The following is a 16,793-nucleotide window of genomic DNA, read 5'->3' on the forward strand; positions in this document are numbered from 1 at the left end:
AGCCTCTAATTCTGGGCAGGCTTTTGAATAAGCTGTTATATTCTTTAAGACATTTATCATCAACTTCTTATATTTCTAAATTGTGAACTAAAAGTGAATTGTAGTTAAAGTAGCCTGAAGGGATATTAATTAGATTTTTCCCCTTAATCTTTTGAGAGGATGTCCTGTCAGCAATGAAGCATTTTACTGTTAATCAGAAAATCAGCTGCATAGGCTGGACGGGAAAAGAGATAAATCTCAAATCAATCAATTTTGCACTTGTCAGCAGCTCAGGTGAAATATTGGTAGAGTTAGGGTATAAAGCTATTACCGAAGAGGAAGATTCTATTCAATTCATCATACATATATTGAACTCTCTTGTACCCAGCACCATGTTAGAGATTGGGACTACAAAGATGAACAGGTATAGGTTCTGAATTCAGACTGCTTGGGGTTGAATCCTGATCCTACTATACCGTGGGTAAGTTTCTTTAACTGCCCATATTAACTAGGGTAAAGACAACATATCTGTCACAAAGAGATTCCAAAGGCATAGTAGGCTAAGTCAGGTAGTTGTTTATTTCTCTCTCTCTTTTTTTAATTTTTTTAGAGACAGAGTCTTGCTCTGTTGCCCAAGCTGGGCTAGAGTGTAGTGCCATTATCATAGCTCGCTGCAGCCTCAAACTCCTGGGCTCTAGCAATCCTTTCACCTCAGCCTCTCAAGTAGCGCAGACTACAAGCATGTGCCACTGCTCCTGGCCGCTCTCTCTGTTTTAAGAGTCCTGAGATGTGAATCCAGATGAGCTCTGCTTCATAAGATCCTTCAGGAACCCAGTTCCCTTAGTGATTTTTCTAAACATATTGTTTTCATTTGCCTGGTTGAAGCTGTATTCCTGCCATGTCTTCTTTCAAGTCCCAAAGAAATGTTATAAGGCCAAGACTCAGACATGAAAAACAAGGCTTCATCCACATCCTATTTGCACAAACCTGGTTACCAGGGCAGAGCCAGCTGCAAGGGAGTTTGGGAAATGTAGTCTCTAGCAGGGCAGCCAAGTGTCCAACTTGAAATAGAGGTGTGGATTCTATCAATAAAGGGACAGTAGGAGGAATGTTAACAATCTCTGCCATACCTCCTGAAGCTTCTGTTTCTTTATCTCTAAAATGGGAGTAATCATAATTCCATTATATATGTGTAAGGATTACAATGAGAAGGTGGAAGAAAGGTTTTGGCAGTGTCTGGAACATAGTCAGTGTTTAACAAATGTTCGCTATTATTTTCATTAAAACAACAATAGTTAATCTGAAACAACCGAAATCCATCAGTGGAGAGAATCACTTAAATCATTAACCAGGGTTATGAGAGCACATAGGAGAGAGCAATTAATTTTCTATAGTGGGAAGAATAGGAGAAAAGGGAGGATTTATAGAATGGGTGACATTTGAACTAGTCCTTAAAAATAAACAGGATTTTGCAAGGCAGGAAACGAACAGCAGTATATTCCAGCAACAGAAAACAGCATGGAAAAGTCTCGCTTATAGGAAAGTAGAATTGGGCAATATTTCTCACAGTGTGATTCTTGAACCTTCTACTTTGGAATCATCTGGGTCCTAGCCAGATGATATACAAAATAAAATATCTGGTGACGCCTCCTTGGAAACTGCATTTTAAAAAAATCTGCCCTAGCATATTGTTATACACACTAGACTGAGTTGGAGCATAGCAACCCTAAGGCAGAGAATGTTGGATTTTGTGGGGATTCCAAAGAACTCTGCTGCCTATTTAATCAAAAGCTTTGTAGATAAACAATATTAAGAAGTTTAAAAATAAAATAAAATGTCACCATTTTTGATCCATTGAGTTCTAATATCAACCATCTTAAATTTAAAAACAGATGAACCAAGCACTGCTATGGTTATTACCCAGTGCCAAGCTTAATAATACATACCCTATTCCATGAAGCATTTGCACGTTCACACAGATTTTGCCAGGATGAGGCTGGTTCCGATCTTGTTTTGTAGCCATTTTGATAGCCAAGAAATACTGCTTGCTATTAATAGCAGCAATAAATGTGTGCTCCTAGAAATTGTCACAGCATAAAAAGCATATCTTTCTGAATTCTAATGGATGTACATGTAAGATGACAAAATAACTGAATACATGTGACACTATCTTAAGTCTGCTGAGTTATCTTAACAGAAGGACTATTTTTGCTAAGATTATATATTATCCTTCAAGTTTGAGTTGATAAAGAATTTTCACATTTCTTTTCTTTTTTTTTTTTTTTTTTGAGACGGAGTCTCGCTCTGTTGCCCAGGTTGGAGTGCAGTGGCATGATCTTGGCTCACTGCACCCTCCGCCTTTTGGGTTCAAGCGACTCTCCTGCCTCAGCCTCCTGAGTATCTGGGACTACACGTGCACACCACCAGGCCTGGCTACTTTATGTATGTTTAGTAGATACGGGGTTTCACCATATTGGCCAGGCTGGACTCGAACTCCTGACCTCGTGATCCGCCCGCCTTGGCCTCCCAAAGTGCTGGGATTACAGGCCACATTTATTTAACCATGAATCTAAGAATATTTTCTAAATAAGCACTGTTAAATAAATTGGAATGAATCATACGAACAAAACAAGAAGTTCTAGTCAATAGATCAAATGTGGCTATTTTATAAACCCAAAAATGTAATATGGTTTGCGTACATACATAATGTATGCCATTAAAAACTACAGAGAAAGTTTTACAATACCACATCTACTGTGACATGGGTGAAGCTATGTGGAAATTAACAACAGCAATTTGAGTTATAGGACTTGGCTTTACTACACTAACTGAGCATCAGTTGTGTTATGTACCAACAGAGAAAGTATGTGTTAAGACAGACAGCATGTCATCAAATGTTTTCATATCATCAAAGAATTTTCTTTTGTAATGTGCTGGACCAGTATGGTCTGTGCTATTTTAAAAAATATCTGTTTCATTTGAGTTATGAAAATAATTTCATATATATTTTAGGTTAAAGACAATACCTTTAACAGAGAAGAAAAGCTGTTTAGAGCTTTAGAAAAGACTGTGAGGCTTTGTGTGAAGAACATTTCACTCTGTCTTCAACACATACAGGTAGGTGAGACACAACTGTTTTCAGTGTTCTACAGGAACATCTGATACAAACCATTGATTTCCATGGTTGTTTTGAAGAGTAAATGTGACTGTTCCTTCCTTTATGTTGTGACACCGGATCAAAATTGGAAGGCTGCAAACTGCTGGTAAAGGAAGCCAATATATAGAGGTGTTTTGCTGTTTGACCTCTTACCTGCTCCACTCTCTCCCCAGTCCAAATAGTCATATTGTGGGACTTTTTTGCTCAGATGATTGCTTCATGGACTATCAGCATGCTTTCTTTGCAACAGAGATGAGTTCATTAACACAAAATTGCAAGAGACAGAAAATTTGTTTGTTTGTACTAACACATCTCTTTCTAGTACCTAAAATAAGTATAAAAATCAATATAAAGGAAAATAAATTGAACTACAAAGTCCTATTAACTACAATATGGAAATGCTCCCATGAGATTATGTTAGAAAACAGAAATACTCCCAGAAATTTCCAATCCCATAAGAAGTTGTCCTGACCCTTTGAGAATCACTGATTTCAACCAAGTAATTGGAGTACAGTATGATTATGCTTGGTAGAAAAACCAGTCAGAGGTTTTCTCTAATGGATCTCATAAAGAGGAAACAGTGTCCTTCATGCCACCTTGACAATGGCTATGACCATGACACATAGAAAGTTAGTAGTGTTACATGTAAATCAGTTACCAAACTGTCCCCTTCTATATTCCAGAAGTTTTTCTCCTGGATATCTTAGATATCTGTTTCTGGAAGCAGATGTTTGCACTCTTAGATAAAATATCAGAATGATTTGGAGACAAGTTTCCATGTACATGTACCATTCTGTTCTTATTTATTATCTGATACAAAGCCTACTTTACAATCTGGTTTGCTATTTTCTTCCTAAAATGCTGCCTTCTGTGAAACGAAAACCAAAAACAGTTATAACAGCCAGAGAGTAGTGGGAACCCTATCCTTTATGTATCTTTCAAGGAGTAAATGTCTCTTGGGAACATCTACAGGAAAGTCTTCTATTTCCACTAATAGATTCAACAAAAAATGTAAGCATCTTCTCTTAAAGAGAGCATTAAATTTTCTAAGGAAAACTGATGAATTTAAATCAAAGAGGAGTGATTTTTAAAATAAGAAATTTGTAAGAATTGCAAGCTAAAGAATAGCTAATGAGGGAATTTAAGATGGACTGTTTAATCAAAGAGGGTCGTATACAGAGTACTATGAGAAAGAGACATAAGGAAAATGTAAGGAAATATATTCTTACAAGCAACCTGATTGTACAGAGCATTTATAAAATGTTTGTTGTTCCTTTTTAAATAACCTCTCAGTGATACTTAAGGGTTATGCTGACGAAGTCCACATTTGGGATATGTTAATTATACTGACCTCAAAACTTGCCTTTTTTTAACTTTGTTCTTGGGTTTCAGGATGCCATGCCCCTGGCTCTGCAGAGTGTGATGGACCTTCAGGAGATTTCATACAACAAAGACGATGAGATGGACTATTCTGAGACCCTAAGTAATGCCTTAAATTCGTGTCATGACTTTGTAAGTTATTTATATTCACAGATAAATGCAAATTAAATAGTGAGGTTGAAAGGAAAGCTGCTTTTTGTTTGTTTTTCTGGAGTCAGAAATAAAACATGCACTAAAGCAAATATTAATGTCAAAATTAGTAGATTTAAACGGGATTTTAAAAAATCATTTAATATTTTTAAAGTGGATTAGTGAGGATTTTACTATGATGGAAATTTAAGAGGACCACAGATTGTGTTTCTAGGGGTAGCCAGTGTCAGTGCAGCTTTTAAAATTAATATTTAGTTTAAGTCTGCATGTGAAATATTAAGAAATTATTAAGTTAGAAAGCTTTGCTTTTCTTTTTCTTTTTTCTTTTTTCTGGGACAGGATCTGGCTCTGTTGCCCAGGCTGGAGTGCAGTGGAACAATCTCAGCTCACTGAAACCTCTGCCTCTTGGGCTTAAGCAATCCTCGCTCCTCAGCCTCTCGAGTAGCTGGAACTAAAGGGGCACACCACCACACCTAGAAAAATTTTTGCATTTTTTGTAGAGGCAGGGTTTCACCATGTTGCCCAGGCTGGTCTCAAACTCCTGGGGTCAAGTGAGCTATGCTTTTCTTAAACAAGTCTCTGGAAATGCCTTGAGTCCTTACAGAAAGAGCAAAGGTACTCACCGAGGATATGACACTTATTAACATGCTATATACTGGAAGGCAAAGACTTCCTATTGAGAAAGACTTTTATTTAAGAGTCATATGTTATTTATTTTGTTCCACGGTAAAACATTTATTTTGTAAGAGTTCTATAAAATATATCTTGGGAATCATAAAAACATGCTTGAGCCAATAACACATTTTAGTAGTAAGTTACTCTTGGTAATATTAGTTTTAATTTAGTGCCTTGTGTTTCTATAGGTATTATTATTTCATAGTAGTATTTCAAGAATTATATAGAAGATAGACTGATCATCTTGAAAGTGGCATTTTCGTGTTGGCATTATAGGCATTTTGGGTAAGACAAATCTTCATGGAGTGGCCCTTTTGTTGGAGGATGTTCAGCATTTTTGCCCACCAGGCTCAAAATCTCAGTAACATCCCCTCACATCAAGACGTTGTGACAACCAATGAAGAGCCTCACATAATTCCAAACCCTAGGAAGTCATACAGCCCCCGATCTAGTAGAAAAACCAGGCAGGAGCATTTTGCTTTTCTGGCACTGGGGAATGGAAAGTCAGGCTTACATCTGAGCTAATATGATAGAGAAACAGGTCAACGACAGATGAATGGATGGATGGATAGATACAGACAGATAGATGATGGTGATGATGAGATAGATAAATAGATGATAGATAGATAGATAGATAGATAGATAGATAGATAGATAGATAGATAGATGTTTTTACAGTATATGTTTAATGGAAAAGGTGTGGCTAGTTCTTTATGTATTTTCTGCATTTAATTATAGAGAGCACACATTCTAGAAAAGTCTTTAAAGGTTTGCTCTTTAGCTTAGTTCCAATACATTAAGTTAATATATATTTATTGAGTACCACCTGAAAGTGTGATATGTAGCTTCTCCCTCAGCAAGCATGCTCCTGACTTTGATGGAAAGAAGCCAGAAGTGTCCTGCATACCTTGCATAAAACCACAAGATGATTAATTAGGCTAAGTTAAAAAAATTGTGAGAAGGCTCAATATAAAAGTAACTTTTGTGGATAACATATATAGAACTCTTTTTAAAAATCAAATATTAAGAACTCAAAATCTATCTAAAGGCAGAGCAGTTATTCTTATCTAACCATGAGTGATACATATCTACACTTTTTTTAGGACAAAATAATAAAGTCTAATTCTTATTTGTTCTAACAACAATTCCTAAGTAAAGGTGAATCATTTTGTGTCTATGAGTCACTGGAGATATATATATATATATATATATATATATATATATATATATCTGTAATTAGATTACCTGTAGAATCCAGTCAAGTCACAAACATAGTAATTTATCCCAGACACAGTAAATAGATTCTTTGTTTATCAAGAGACTCATTAAACAGTCTGTAGGTGTATATTGATTATCTCATAAGCTAGACATCAAATTTAATTTGTGTTGGCTATTGCTGGTGCCAATAAGAGATTGGTTTCCCTCTCCCCTAGATTTCCCATGAGTTCAGACCAACTTACCAGGGGCCATTTAAGTTAATTAATACAAGCTGCTGCTCAGATACTGATTCCCTAGGATAGCTTTGGGGTTACAAAAGAGAAACCTACTTCCAAATTATCATAAAATATCATATAAGCATATATGATGAAGGGTAAAGTAGGGCAGTCAGCAAATGTAAAACAGAAGAGAAATAGAAGAAATTAAATCTAGGATGATCAGGTTATGTCATGAAGTTGGGCAGTTCTATGAAGTTCATTTTCAATGACTCAGGCCAAAAAGTGTAAACAATTTAAGACACAGAAACAGCATCAGCTTAATCCTTTAATGTATTTAAAACAGAACGTGTAGGCCAAGGTGAGAGGATTGCTTGAGCCTAAGGGTTCAAGACCATCTTGGGCAATAGAGTGAGACCGTATCTCTACCAAAAATTTTAAAAATTAGCCAAGCATGGTGACACATTCCTGTAGTCCTAGCTATTCGGGAGGCTGAGGTGGGAGGATGGCTTGAGCAGAGGCTGCAGTGAGCTGAGAAAGTGCCACTGCACTCCAGCCTGGGCGACAGAGTGAGACCCTGTCTCAAAATTAATTAATTAATTAAAAATAAAACAAGTTACAACTCTGTGGTCATTTCTGTGTCAAGATTAAAATACCTTTATTAAGGGGTTACTATCTGTATAGGGGATATAATTCCACTATCAAACATAAGCCTCCAGGGTAGCCAGGGATTTGGGGCTGATATGGGAAGAATAGGGTACAGTCTCCTATGGGATGAACTATATTCCTTTTGCTGCCAGCAGAAGGTGGGAGCGATATGGTGAATCTTTTACACAGTCTTGGTAGTCAAAGGCTAGCGATTCCCCCCTACCCTCAAGTGCTGGCTCTGGGATGAGAAAGGAGGGGAATGAAAAAGTGTTGAAGGAGATGACAATGACAAAACCAAAGACTGTAGAGAAAAAAGTGGAGTTATATTTTGGGTGAGCAGGCTTTAACTTTTGTATTCCTCTTCCTGCTCACTTTTTAGGTTCAATGTTACGACTTAGAGCTCCTGTTTTAAGTCTTTGAATAGGTTTAGCCAGACACAAAATGATCAGATCCTCTTTTAATCTGGGTCGGTGCTTTCCTGTTTTCTTTTGTGCTTCTCGTGGGGGAAAAGGTAAACCTATGGATAGCAGAACTGGACAAGGTATGGGCTGATCCTCTCTCTGAAATGGGCTCATTTTTTCTTTTGGCAGGCATCTCATTTACAGAGACTCATCCTGACCCCCTTGTCAGCCCTGCTGTCCTTATTCCCAGGGCCTCACAAGCTCATCCAGAAACGCTATGACAAACTGCTGGATTGCAACAGCTACCTGCAGCGATCAGCGGGAGAGGAGTCAGACTTGGCCAAAAAGGAGTATGAGGCCCTCAACGCCCAGCTTGTGGAGGAGCTCCAGGCATTCAACCAGGCTGCTCGGAAGATTCTGTTGAACTGTCTATGCAGCTTCATTACCCTCCTTAGAGACCTGATGCTCGTGGCACAGCAGGCTTATTCCACACTTGTGCCGGTAAGCACAGCACCAACACCTAGCTAGCTACCTTGGCCTACTGGATCTGCTAGAAACCACACCCATACGAAAGCCCTGTTCAGAGTGTGCACATGTGTGCCGTGTGGTGTGTGTGTATTTATTTTAACTAAATCCAGTCAGATAGTCTCCTGTTCCTTATCTGTCTTATCCATGGGAAACTCAAAGAGGGTTTCCTAGTTCAGGTTTACTGTGACTTACACATTTGTAATTCTTTTTTGGAGATGCCTTTTCAAATACCAAACACCTTTTAGCCTTGCTCCACCTGCCTGATGCAACATTGAAGCTTATCAACAATTTATATTTTGTATTTTTTTCTGATCAATAGTTCTTAGATGTTAACTGTGACTATTTAAGATGTGGCTTTATAAAGAAGGCCATCTCAGCATAATGAAAGATGCAGGATAACGTTCAAACCATGCTTTGTTTTGATTTCATTTTTCCCCAAGAAAGAGAAGCCTGGTTTTGTGTGTGTGTTTGTGTGTGTGTGTGTGTGTGTGTAGCTTCGCCTCCCATTAGGATATAATTTTATAATTATTTTCCTGATGAGGAAGAAAGATATTTACAACTTATATCAACTTTTTAAAAATTAGCTTGGTTTCTTGGCCCTACGTTTCAAGTACACTAGTTCTCATCTGAATGAGATGGATAGCTATTCAATGGGTAACACCTGGAGCAGAAATAATTGTCCCTACTTTATTTTCTATTGTGCATTAATTAACTTTTAACTTATATTTTGAATTAAATTAAATTGAATAAACGAGGGCTATGTTTACAGGGTTCAAAAGCCAAAACTGTGTAAATGTATAATCAGTCTCACACTCATACCTGTTCCTCTAGCATCCCATTCCCCACTCTCATCCCCATTTTTATTAGTTTATTTTTATGCATTTAGTGCTTTCTCATGCCAGTAACAATAAATGCAAATATATATTTTTATTTCTTAAAAGTAAAAAACAGCATATTATATATACCATTCTGCACTTGCTCTTTAACAATATATTCTGAGAATGCATCTATAATAGTACATAAAGAGCTTCCTCATTCTTTTTTTTTTTTTGGTGGGGGGGGATGGAGTTTCACTTTTGTTGCCCAGGTTGGAGTGCAAAGGCCCGATCTCGGCTCACTGCAACCTCCACCTCCCGGGTTCAAGCAATTTTCCTGCCTCAGCCTCCTAAGTAGCTGGGATTACAGGCATGTGCCACCAAGCCCAGCTAATTTTTGTGTTTTTAGTAGAGACGGGGTTTCTCCATTGTCAGGCTGGTCTCGAACTTCTGACCTCAGGTGATCCACTCGCCTCGGCCTTCCAAAGTGCTGGGATTACAGGCATGAGCCACTGCGCCCAGACTGAGCTTCCTAATTCTTTTTACAGCTTTATAGTAACTTACTGCATGGCTGTATAATAATGTATAACCAGTCCCCTATTTTTAAAATAACTTTATTGTGATATAATTTATATACCATACATTCCACCTATTTAAAGTATACAATTTGATTATTTTTAGTATATTCACAAGAGTTGTGCAGCCATTGCCACAACCAATTTTAGAACATTGTCATAGCCCCCTAAAGGAACCCTGTACCCATCCACATTTTTTCCCAACCTCCCCAGCTCTAGGCAACTATCAATTTACTTTCTGCCTGTACAGATTTTCCTATTCTGGGCATTTTGTATAAATGAAATCATACAGTACATGGTTATTTGTGACTGGCTTCTTCTATTTAGCATAACATTTCAAGGTTTCTTCATGCCTAGCATGTTTCATTATTTCATTCATTTTATCGCCAAATAACATTCCATTGTATGAATATACCACACTTTACTTATTCATTCGTCAGTTGATGGGCATTTGGGTTATTTCCATTTTTTGGCTGTTATTAGTAATGCTTCTGTAAACATTCAAGTTTTTAGTGGATATATGTTCTCATTTCTGTTGATTATATACCTAGGAGTGGAATTTCTGGATCATATGTTAACTCTATGTTTAACCTTTTGAAAAACTACCAGACTGTTTTCCAAAGTGGCTGCACTATTTTATCTTCTCAGCAGTATCGATTGAGAGCTTCAATTTCTCCACACCTCTTTATTATTATTATTATTATTGTTATAGCTATCCTAATGGGTGTGCAGTGGTATCTCATTGTGGTTTTTATTTGTATTTCCCTGATCAGCACTCTGTTTTAAAACTTATTAAATTGAAGTAATAACTTCTATACATTAAACTGCACCAGTCTGAACTGCACATCTCAATCAATATTTGCATATATACATCCGTGTAACTACCACCCAGATCAAGATATAATCCCTTTCCAGTTCCGCATAAAGGTCTCTCATGACCATTCCCAGGCACCTAAAAGTAACCATTTTTCTAACCTTTATTACCATACATTGTTTGACCTGTTTTGTACTTCATATAAATGGAATCATACAATATGTATTCTTTTGTGTATTAACCTGTCCCTATTGATGAGTATTTGATCTATTTCCAACTTTTTTTATTACAAATAATGCCGGGGTCATGATACGTGGGCAGATGTATCTGTAGGACAGATTTATAGAAATGATAGAAGTGGGATCTCTGTGTCAAAGGGTAAAGACATATGTAATTTTGCTGGATATTGCCAGATTCCCTGCTTAACTATGTACCATTTTGGATTCCCACTTGTAACATGTAAGAAAGCTGGTTTCTCTGGATTTTTGCCAATCTAATAGGTTTCAAGTGTAATTTTAATTTGCATTTCTTTAAGTATTAGTGAGATTGAGACTCTTCACATATGAGGGCTATTTATCTTCCTGTGAGTTAGTTGTTCACGTGTTTTACTCCTTTCTCTTTGGGTTCTTGGTATTTTTCTCCTTAATTTCTAGCAGCAATGTATATGCTAGGGAGATGAGCCTTTTGTTGAGATAAAAATTGAGACTACTTTTTCCAAGTTAACCTTTGTCTTTGACTTCACTTGTGATTTTTTTTCATGCTAATGTTTGTGTTTTTAAAAAATGCAGTCAGATTTATTAATTTCATTTTATGACTTCTAGATTTTGAATCTTATAAAGGACTTCCATATTTTAAGGCTCCAAATAAATTCAGCAGTGTTTCTTCTAGTATATTTAGGGTTTCATTTTTTTTATTTAAATAATCAATCCATGTAGATTTTATCCTGGTTCATGTTGTAAAATATGGATTTAATTTTATCTTTTTCCAAATGACTTTCCAGTTGCTCCAACACTATTTATTTAAAAATAATCTCTTGTTACTACTTTCTCAATGAAACACATTTAATTTGCAAATTATTTCGATAATTTCATTCTGAGGTCATGGTAGAAGGTGGGTTCATAAGTTCAGAACAAAGTTGAGCTTTGGCAGGAATTTACTAGTCAGAAAAGACATGTTATTTTAGGTATCTTTGATCCCCACTTTGAATCATGTGATTTTTAAAGGCATTTTCAGTTTCTATTTTAAATTATCTGAGTATCTTTCACATTGCAGTCCATAGCCGAACAAGAGCATAGAGATGCTTTGTTTTTGAGAAATTTCTAGCATCTTAAAGTAAAAGGCATTTTGGAGAAGTTATCCTCATTAAAATGATTTTATTCTTTATTTTATATGTACTATGTATATTTAAACTTTTTATTTTGTGATACTTAGAGATTCATATGCAGTGGTAAGAAGTATTACGGAGATCCTGTACAACCCTTACACAGCTTACCCAATGGTAACACATCTTGCATAACTACATGTATTTCTGAAAGGCAGAATTGAATAGTGATTAGAGAACACTAGAGTACCTTGTTTTAATACCTGCTCACTGCTATACTACATTGTGTAAATTAATGTATCCTTCTGTTTAAATTTTCTCATATGAATTAAAATGAGAATAATAATGTAAATAATTTTTAAATTTTTAATTGTATAAAAAACCACAATTTACCATTATAAGAATTTTCAAGTGTACATTTCAGTAGTGTTAAGTATACTTATATTGTTGTGTAATAGCTCTCCAGAACATTTTCATCTTGCAAAACTGAAACTATACTCATTAAACAAGTCCCCATGCTCCCCTCCCCCAAGTCCCTGGCAACCATCATTCTATTTTCTGTCTCTACAAATTTGACTACTTTAAATACGTCATGTAAATGGAATCACACAGTGTTTGTCTCTGTGACTGCCTTATTTTGCTTAATATAATGTCCTCAAGATTCATTCATGTTGTAGCATGTGATAGGATTTCTTTCATTTTTAAATGTGAATATTTCATTATATATAAAAAACACATTTTGGGCTGGATGTGGTGGCTCACGCCTGTAATCCCAGCACTTTGGGAGGCTGAGGCAGGCGGATCACTTGAGGCCGAGAGTTCAAGACCAGCCTGGCCAACATGGCGAAACCTTGTCTCTACTAAAAATACAAAAACTTGCCAGGTGTGGTGGCACATGCCTGTAATCCCAGCTACTCGGGAGGCTGAGGCTGGAGGATCACCTGAATCTGGGAGGCGGAGGTTGCAGTGAGCTGAGATTGCACTATTGCACTCCAGCCTGGGTAACAAGAGTGAAACTCCATCTCAAAAAAAAAAAACAAAAAAAAAAACCCTAAAACACATTTTGCTTATTTACTCATATGTCAATGATCATTTGGGTTGTGTCTATCTCTTGCTATTGTGAATAATGCTGCAATGACCATAGGTGTGCAAATATCTCTTCAAGATCCTGCTCTCAATTATTTTGGATATATACCCACAAGTGGGATTGCTGAATCATATGGTAATTCTATCTTTTTGAAGAATTCAAAGCTCTATTTTTAATTTTCATTTTTATTACAGTTATGCATACACATAAAGATTCAAGTAGTTATTCAGGTTTGATGACGAAAAACACTTGTCCTTCGCTCCCTTTATTCCATTTCTCCCGCCTCAGTGGTAACTACTTTCCAACTCTTTTAGATGATTCTCTTGGTATTTACCTTCATATTTAAAAATAAGACTCTTGTGTTGTCATTTCATTATTAATACATTTTAGATATAATACAATCCACTATGAAAAATGAGGATTTAGCTCTCTCTTCTCTCTATACCCCTACATTTGCTATAGTCAGACACACTCTTTCTATACCCCCTTCAATACAGTTATAGCATAGATTCGGTTGAGTTCACATTAAGCATGTAAAGTATGTGATTTGTGTATTAGTCATGATTCCAGTAGGAAAATCATAATGCATTCAAGTTAGGCATTTGGAGAAAACTTTAATAACTATTTACAAAAATGTGAGTATGGCACAGGAAAACCTTTAGAAATAGTGCCTTGCCCTGGGCAGGCATAGGGGTTTGGGGTACAACAACATCTAGGTTCAAAGAAATATGGGGAGGGAGCAGTCACAGCAATGTGTAGAGAGAGAGGTATGTGGAGAGGGTGACTTGATAGGAGCTGTGTGTTTCTGTCAATACTACTGAAAGCAAAATTAGGAAATAAATATCCTTATCTCATTTTCTTCCCCCATTCTAATTTCCTACAGGTGCTCCTTAATGATGGATTGATTGAATCCATTTGGAAGCCAGAGAGCAAGAAAGCTGTTTTGTTGTTGCTGTTGTTGTTGAGACAGGATCTCACTCTATCACCCAGGCTGGAGTGTCATGGTGTGATCACAGAGCTCACTGCAGCCTCAACTTCCCAGGTCCAAGCAGTCCTCCTGCCTCAGCCTCCAGAGTAGCTGGGATTACAGGCACATACCACCTCACCGGGCTAATTTTATTTATTAATTATTATGATTATTATTTTGTAATTTTTAGTAGCAGGCCAGGTGCGGTCGCTTATGCCTGTGATCCCAGCACTTTGGGAGGCCGGGGCGGGCAGATCATGAGGTCAGGAGATGGACAGCATCCTGGCCAACATGGTGAAACCCCGTCTCTACTGAAAATACAAAAAATAATTAGCTGGGCGTGGTGATGCGTGGCTATAATCCCAGCTACTTGGGAGGCTGAGGCAGGAGAATCACTTGAACCAGGGAGTCGGAGGTTGCAGTGAGCCAAAATCGTGCCTCTGCACTCCAGCCTGAAAAAAAAATTTTTTTTTAGTAGTGACTAGTTGCCCAGGCTGGTCTTGAACTCCAGGGCTCGAGTGATCTTCTGGCCTCAGCTTCCTGATTAGCTGAACTACAGGCATGTACTACCATGCCTGGCTAAGATTTAAAAATTTTTTAGAGACAAGGTCTTGCTACATTGCCCAGGCTGGTCTCAAATTCTTGGGCACAAACAGTCTTCTTACCTCAGCCTCCCTATTGGCTGTGATTACAGGCATGAGCCACTATGCCAGACTTACCCAGTTTTTGAGGGGTAAGGATGTAAACTCCATTTCTTTGTAGGAAGCAATGTTGAAGAATTTGTTTTAAAACCAGCACAGGCTCTTAATCAGTGCTCCTTCTTTTAGCTGCTTTCCCTTGCCACCATCCTACCCCACCACAAGGGAGGTACCTACTGCCATGAGCTCCTGAGCTTTTCTTCCAAGACTTCATTGCTATTTTTTCTCTTCTGTTCTTTCATTTGGCTTGAAACTTAAAAAAAAAAATTCCTATCATGTTTGTGGGGTTTCTAGAGACAATAAATTAGACCATATTTATCTAGAAGTTCTAAAGTTGCCCTAACTTTTCACAATGGAGCTACCTTATACCTCCTCAACTGTTCATCACAACTCAATACATTTAACACCTGATATGATTATCTAGGTGTCTGGAAACAATGCCATATTATTTCTACCTATAGGTGCCACTGTTGGTTTCAAGCATTTCTGAGATTCAGAATCAAGTACTAGAAGAGATCCAAAATTTGAATTGTGTGAAAGAAAACAGTGCCACCTTTATTGAGAGGAAACTCAGTTTTGAAAAGAAGAAACCTGTGCAGATTCTGGTGAGTTTGGCAGCATTCGTGACTATGATAACCTTCACCTCTTTGCCTTATCCAAGTCATAGTATCATATTATTTTCCAGATCACTTATCTCATTCTAATATCCTATAATTTACGTATGTGTAGAATTTCTTGTACATTTCTATCCTATATACCATAAGCTCCATAAGATCATGGATTTTTTTTCTACTTTGTACATGATGTATCCCCAAAGTGCCTAAAATGACTAAAATGGTGCTTGTCACAAGGTAGGAGGCACTCAATAAATATTTGTTGAATAAGATTTTATAAAGATAAATCATATAGTCCAGCCATTTCCTTTTCTACATAAGGCATACCAGGCCCCAGAGATAAGTGGGTTTCTCAAAGTCTCTTAGGGCCCGAGCTGAGGGGGGAGTATAAGCGTCTTGATTCTTGTCTAATTTGCTGATGATATTTCCCAGATAAAGACATGTACATGTGCAATTTAGTTAGCTGAATATTATTTATCAAGTGCTTAATATGCAAGGGGTTGTCTACAGAATGGCAAAGAGTTTAAAATGGTTGTGCAACATCCAAGAGGGATTAGAACCTCTGCCTTCTTATTCTTGTTTTTTCTTCTCTACAACACTGCCCTCCTGTGCTTACTAGAGACATTTTTCACTGAATAACTCAGCTGGGTACTTTACGATAATAACCTGCCCTATGCCTGCACCTTGAAATAATCCTCTAAAAATATGTGACTCCTATGTTTTAAAAATCTCCAGGGAAAAAATATTTACTAACTCCATGAGGATTTTATTATGTATCTGTCTAAACCAAAACTTCTCCTTATTTCTCCCAGCCAGAAATGCCACATCAAACTGACATTCATCGCTCCAAACTTCTATCCACATATAGTGCAGAGGAACTCTATCAAGCTAAGCGCAAGTGCAATGCTACACAAGAATATGACATCAATCTTCTGGAAGGAGACTTGGTGGCTGTGATAGAACAGAAAGATCCACTGGGGAGTACAAGCAGGTGGCTTGTGGACACAGGAAGTAAGTTTTTCCCCAGAACTACCACTCTTCTTTAAACTGAGATTTTTCTGAGGGCACATGTTTGGGAAGAGTATACCCATGAACTTGGTTCTTCTTTCTTTTTATTTCCTATCCAGATGTGAAAGGATATGTTTATTCCTCCTTCCTAAAACCCTACAATCCAGCAAAAATGCAGAAAGTGGATGCTGAGAACAGGTTCTGTGACGATGATTTTGAGAACATCAGCCTCTTCGTGTCTTCACGGCCAGCTAGTGACAGTGTCACAGGCACCTCAGAAAGCAGCATTGGTGATAGCAGCTCATCTCTTAGTGGCACATGTGGAAAGTTTGAAACAAATGGTACTGATGTTGACAGTTTTCAAGAAGTAGACGAACAGGTAAAAATTTGATGTAAAAATATGTGGTTGTTCAAATCATGAAGGAGTATCTCTCTACTGTACTCTATATTACTGTAACACTTGGTGGAAAAGTGCCAGCTTTGACATCAAGGAGACCTGGCTCTATTAGCACAGTGGATCTTTTTGTAAGGAGTTTAATTCCC

General features: G+C 37.3%; 1 protein-coding gene across 1 annotated transcript in view; it reads left to right on the forward strand.

Moving 5' to 3' along the window:
- The window catches only part of ARHGEF38 (Rho guanine nucleotide exchange factor 38), a 126,588-nt gene that overhangs the window by 98,417 nt on the left and 11,378 nt on the right, over nt 1-16,793 (forward strand). The window contains exons 8-13 of the mRNA XM_003829971.6: nt 2,992-3,096; nt 4,529-4,648; nt 8,013-8,324; nt 15,090-15,233; nt 16,055-16,253; nt 16,370-16,629. Coding sequence (XP_003830019.1) covers nt 2,992-3,096; nt 4,529-4,648; nt 8,013-8,324; nt 15,090-15,233; nt 16,055-16,253; nt 16,370-16,629 — 1,140 coding nt within the window. The remainder of the gene's footprint in view (nt 1-2,991; nt 3,097-4,528; nt 4,649-8,012; nt 8,325-15,089; nt 15,234-16,054; nt 16,254-16,369; nt 16,630-16,793) is intronic.

This window comes from Pan paniscus, chromosome 3 (assembly GCF_029289425.2).
Source record: "Pan paniscus chromosome 3, NHGRI_mPanPan1-v2.0_pri, whole genome shotgun sequence".
Lineage (NCBI taxonomy): Eukaryota > Metazoa > Chordata > Mammalia > Primates > Hominidae > Pan > Pan paniscus.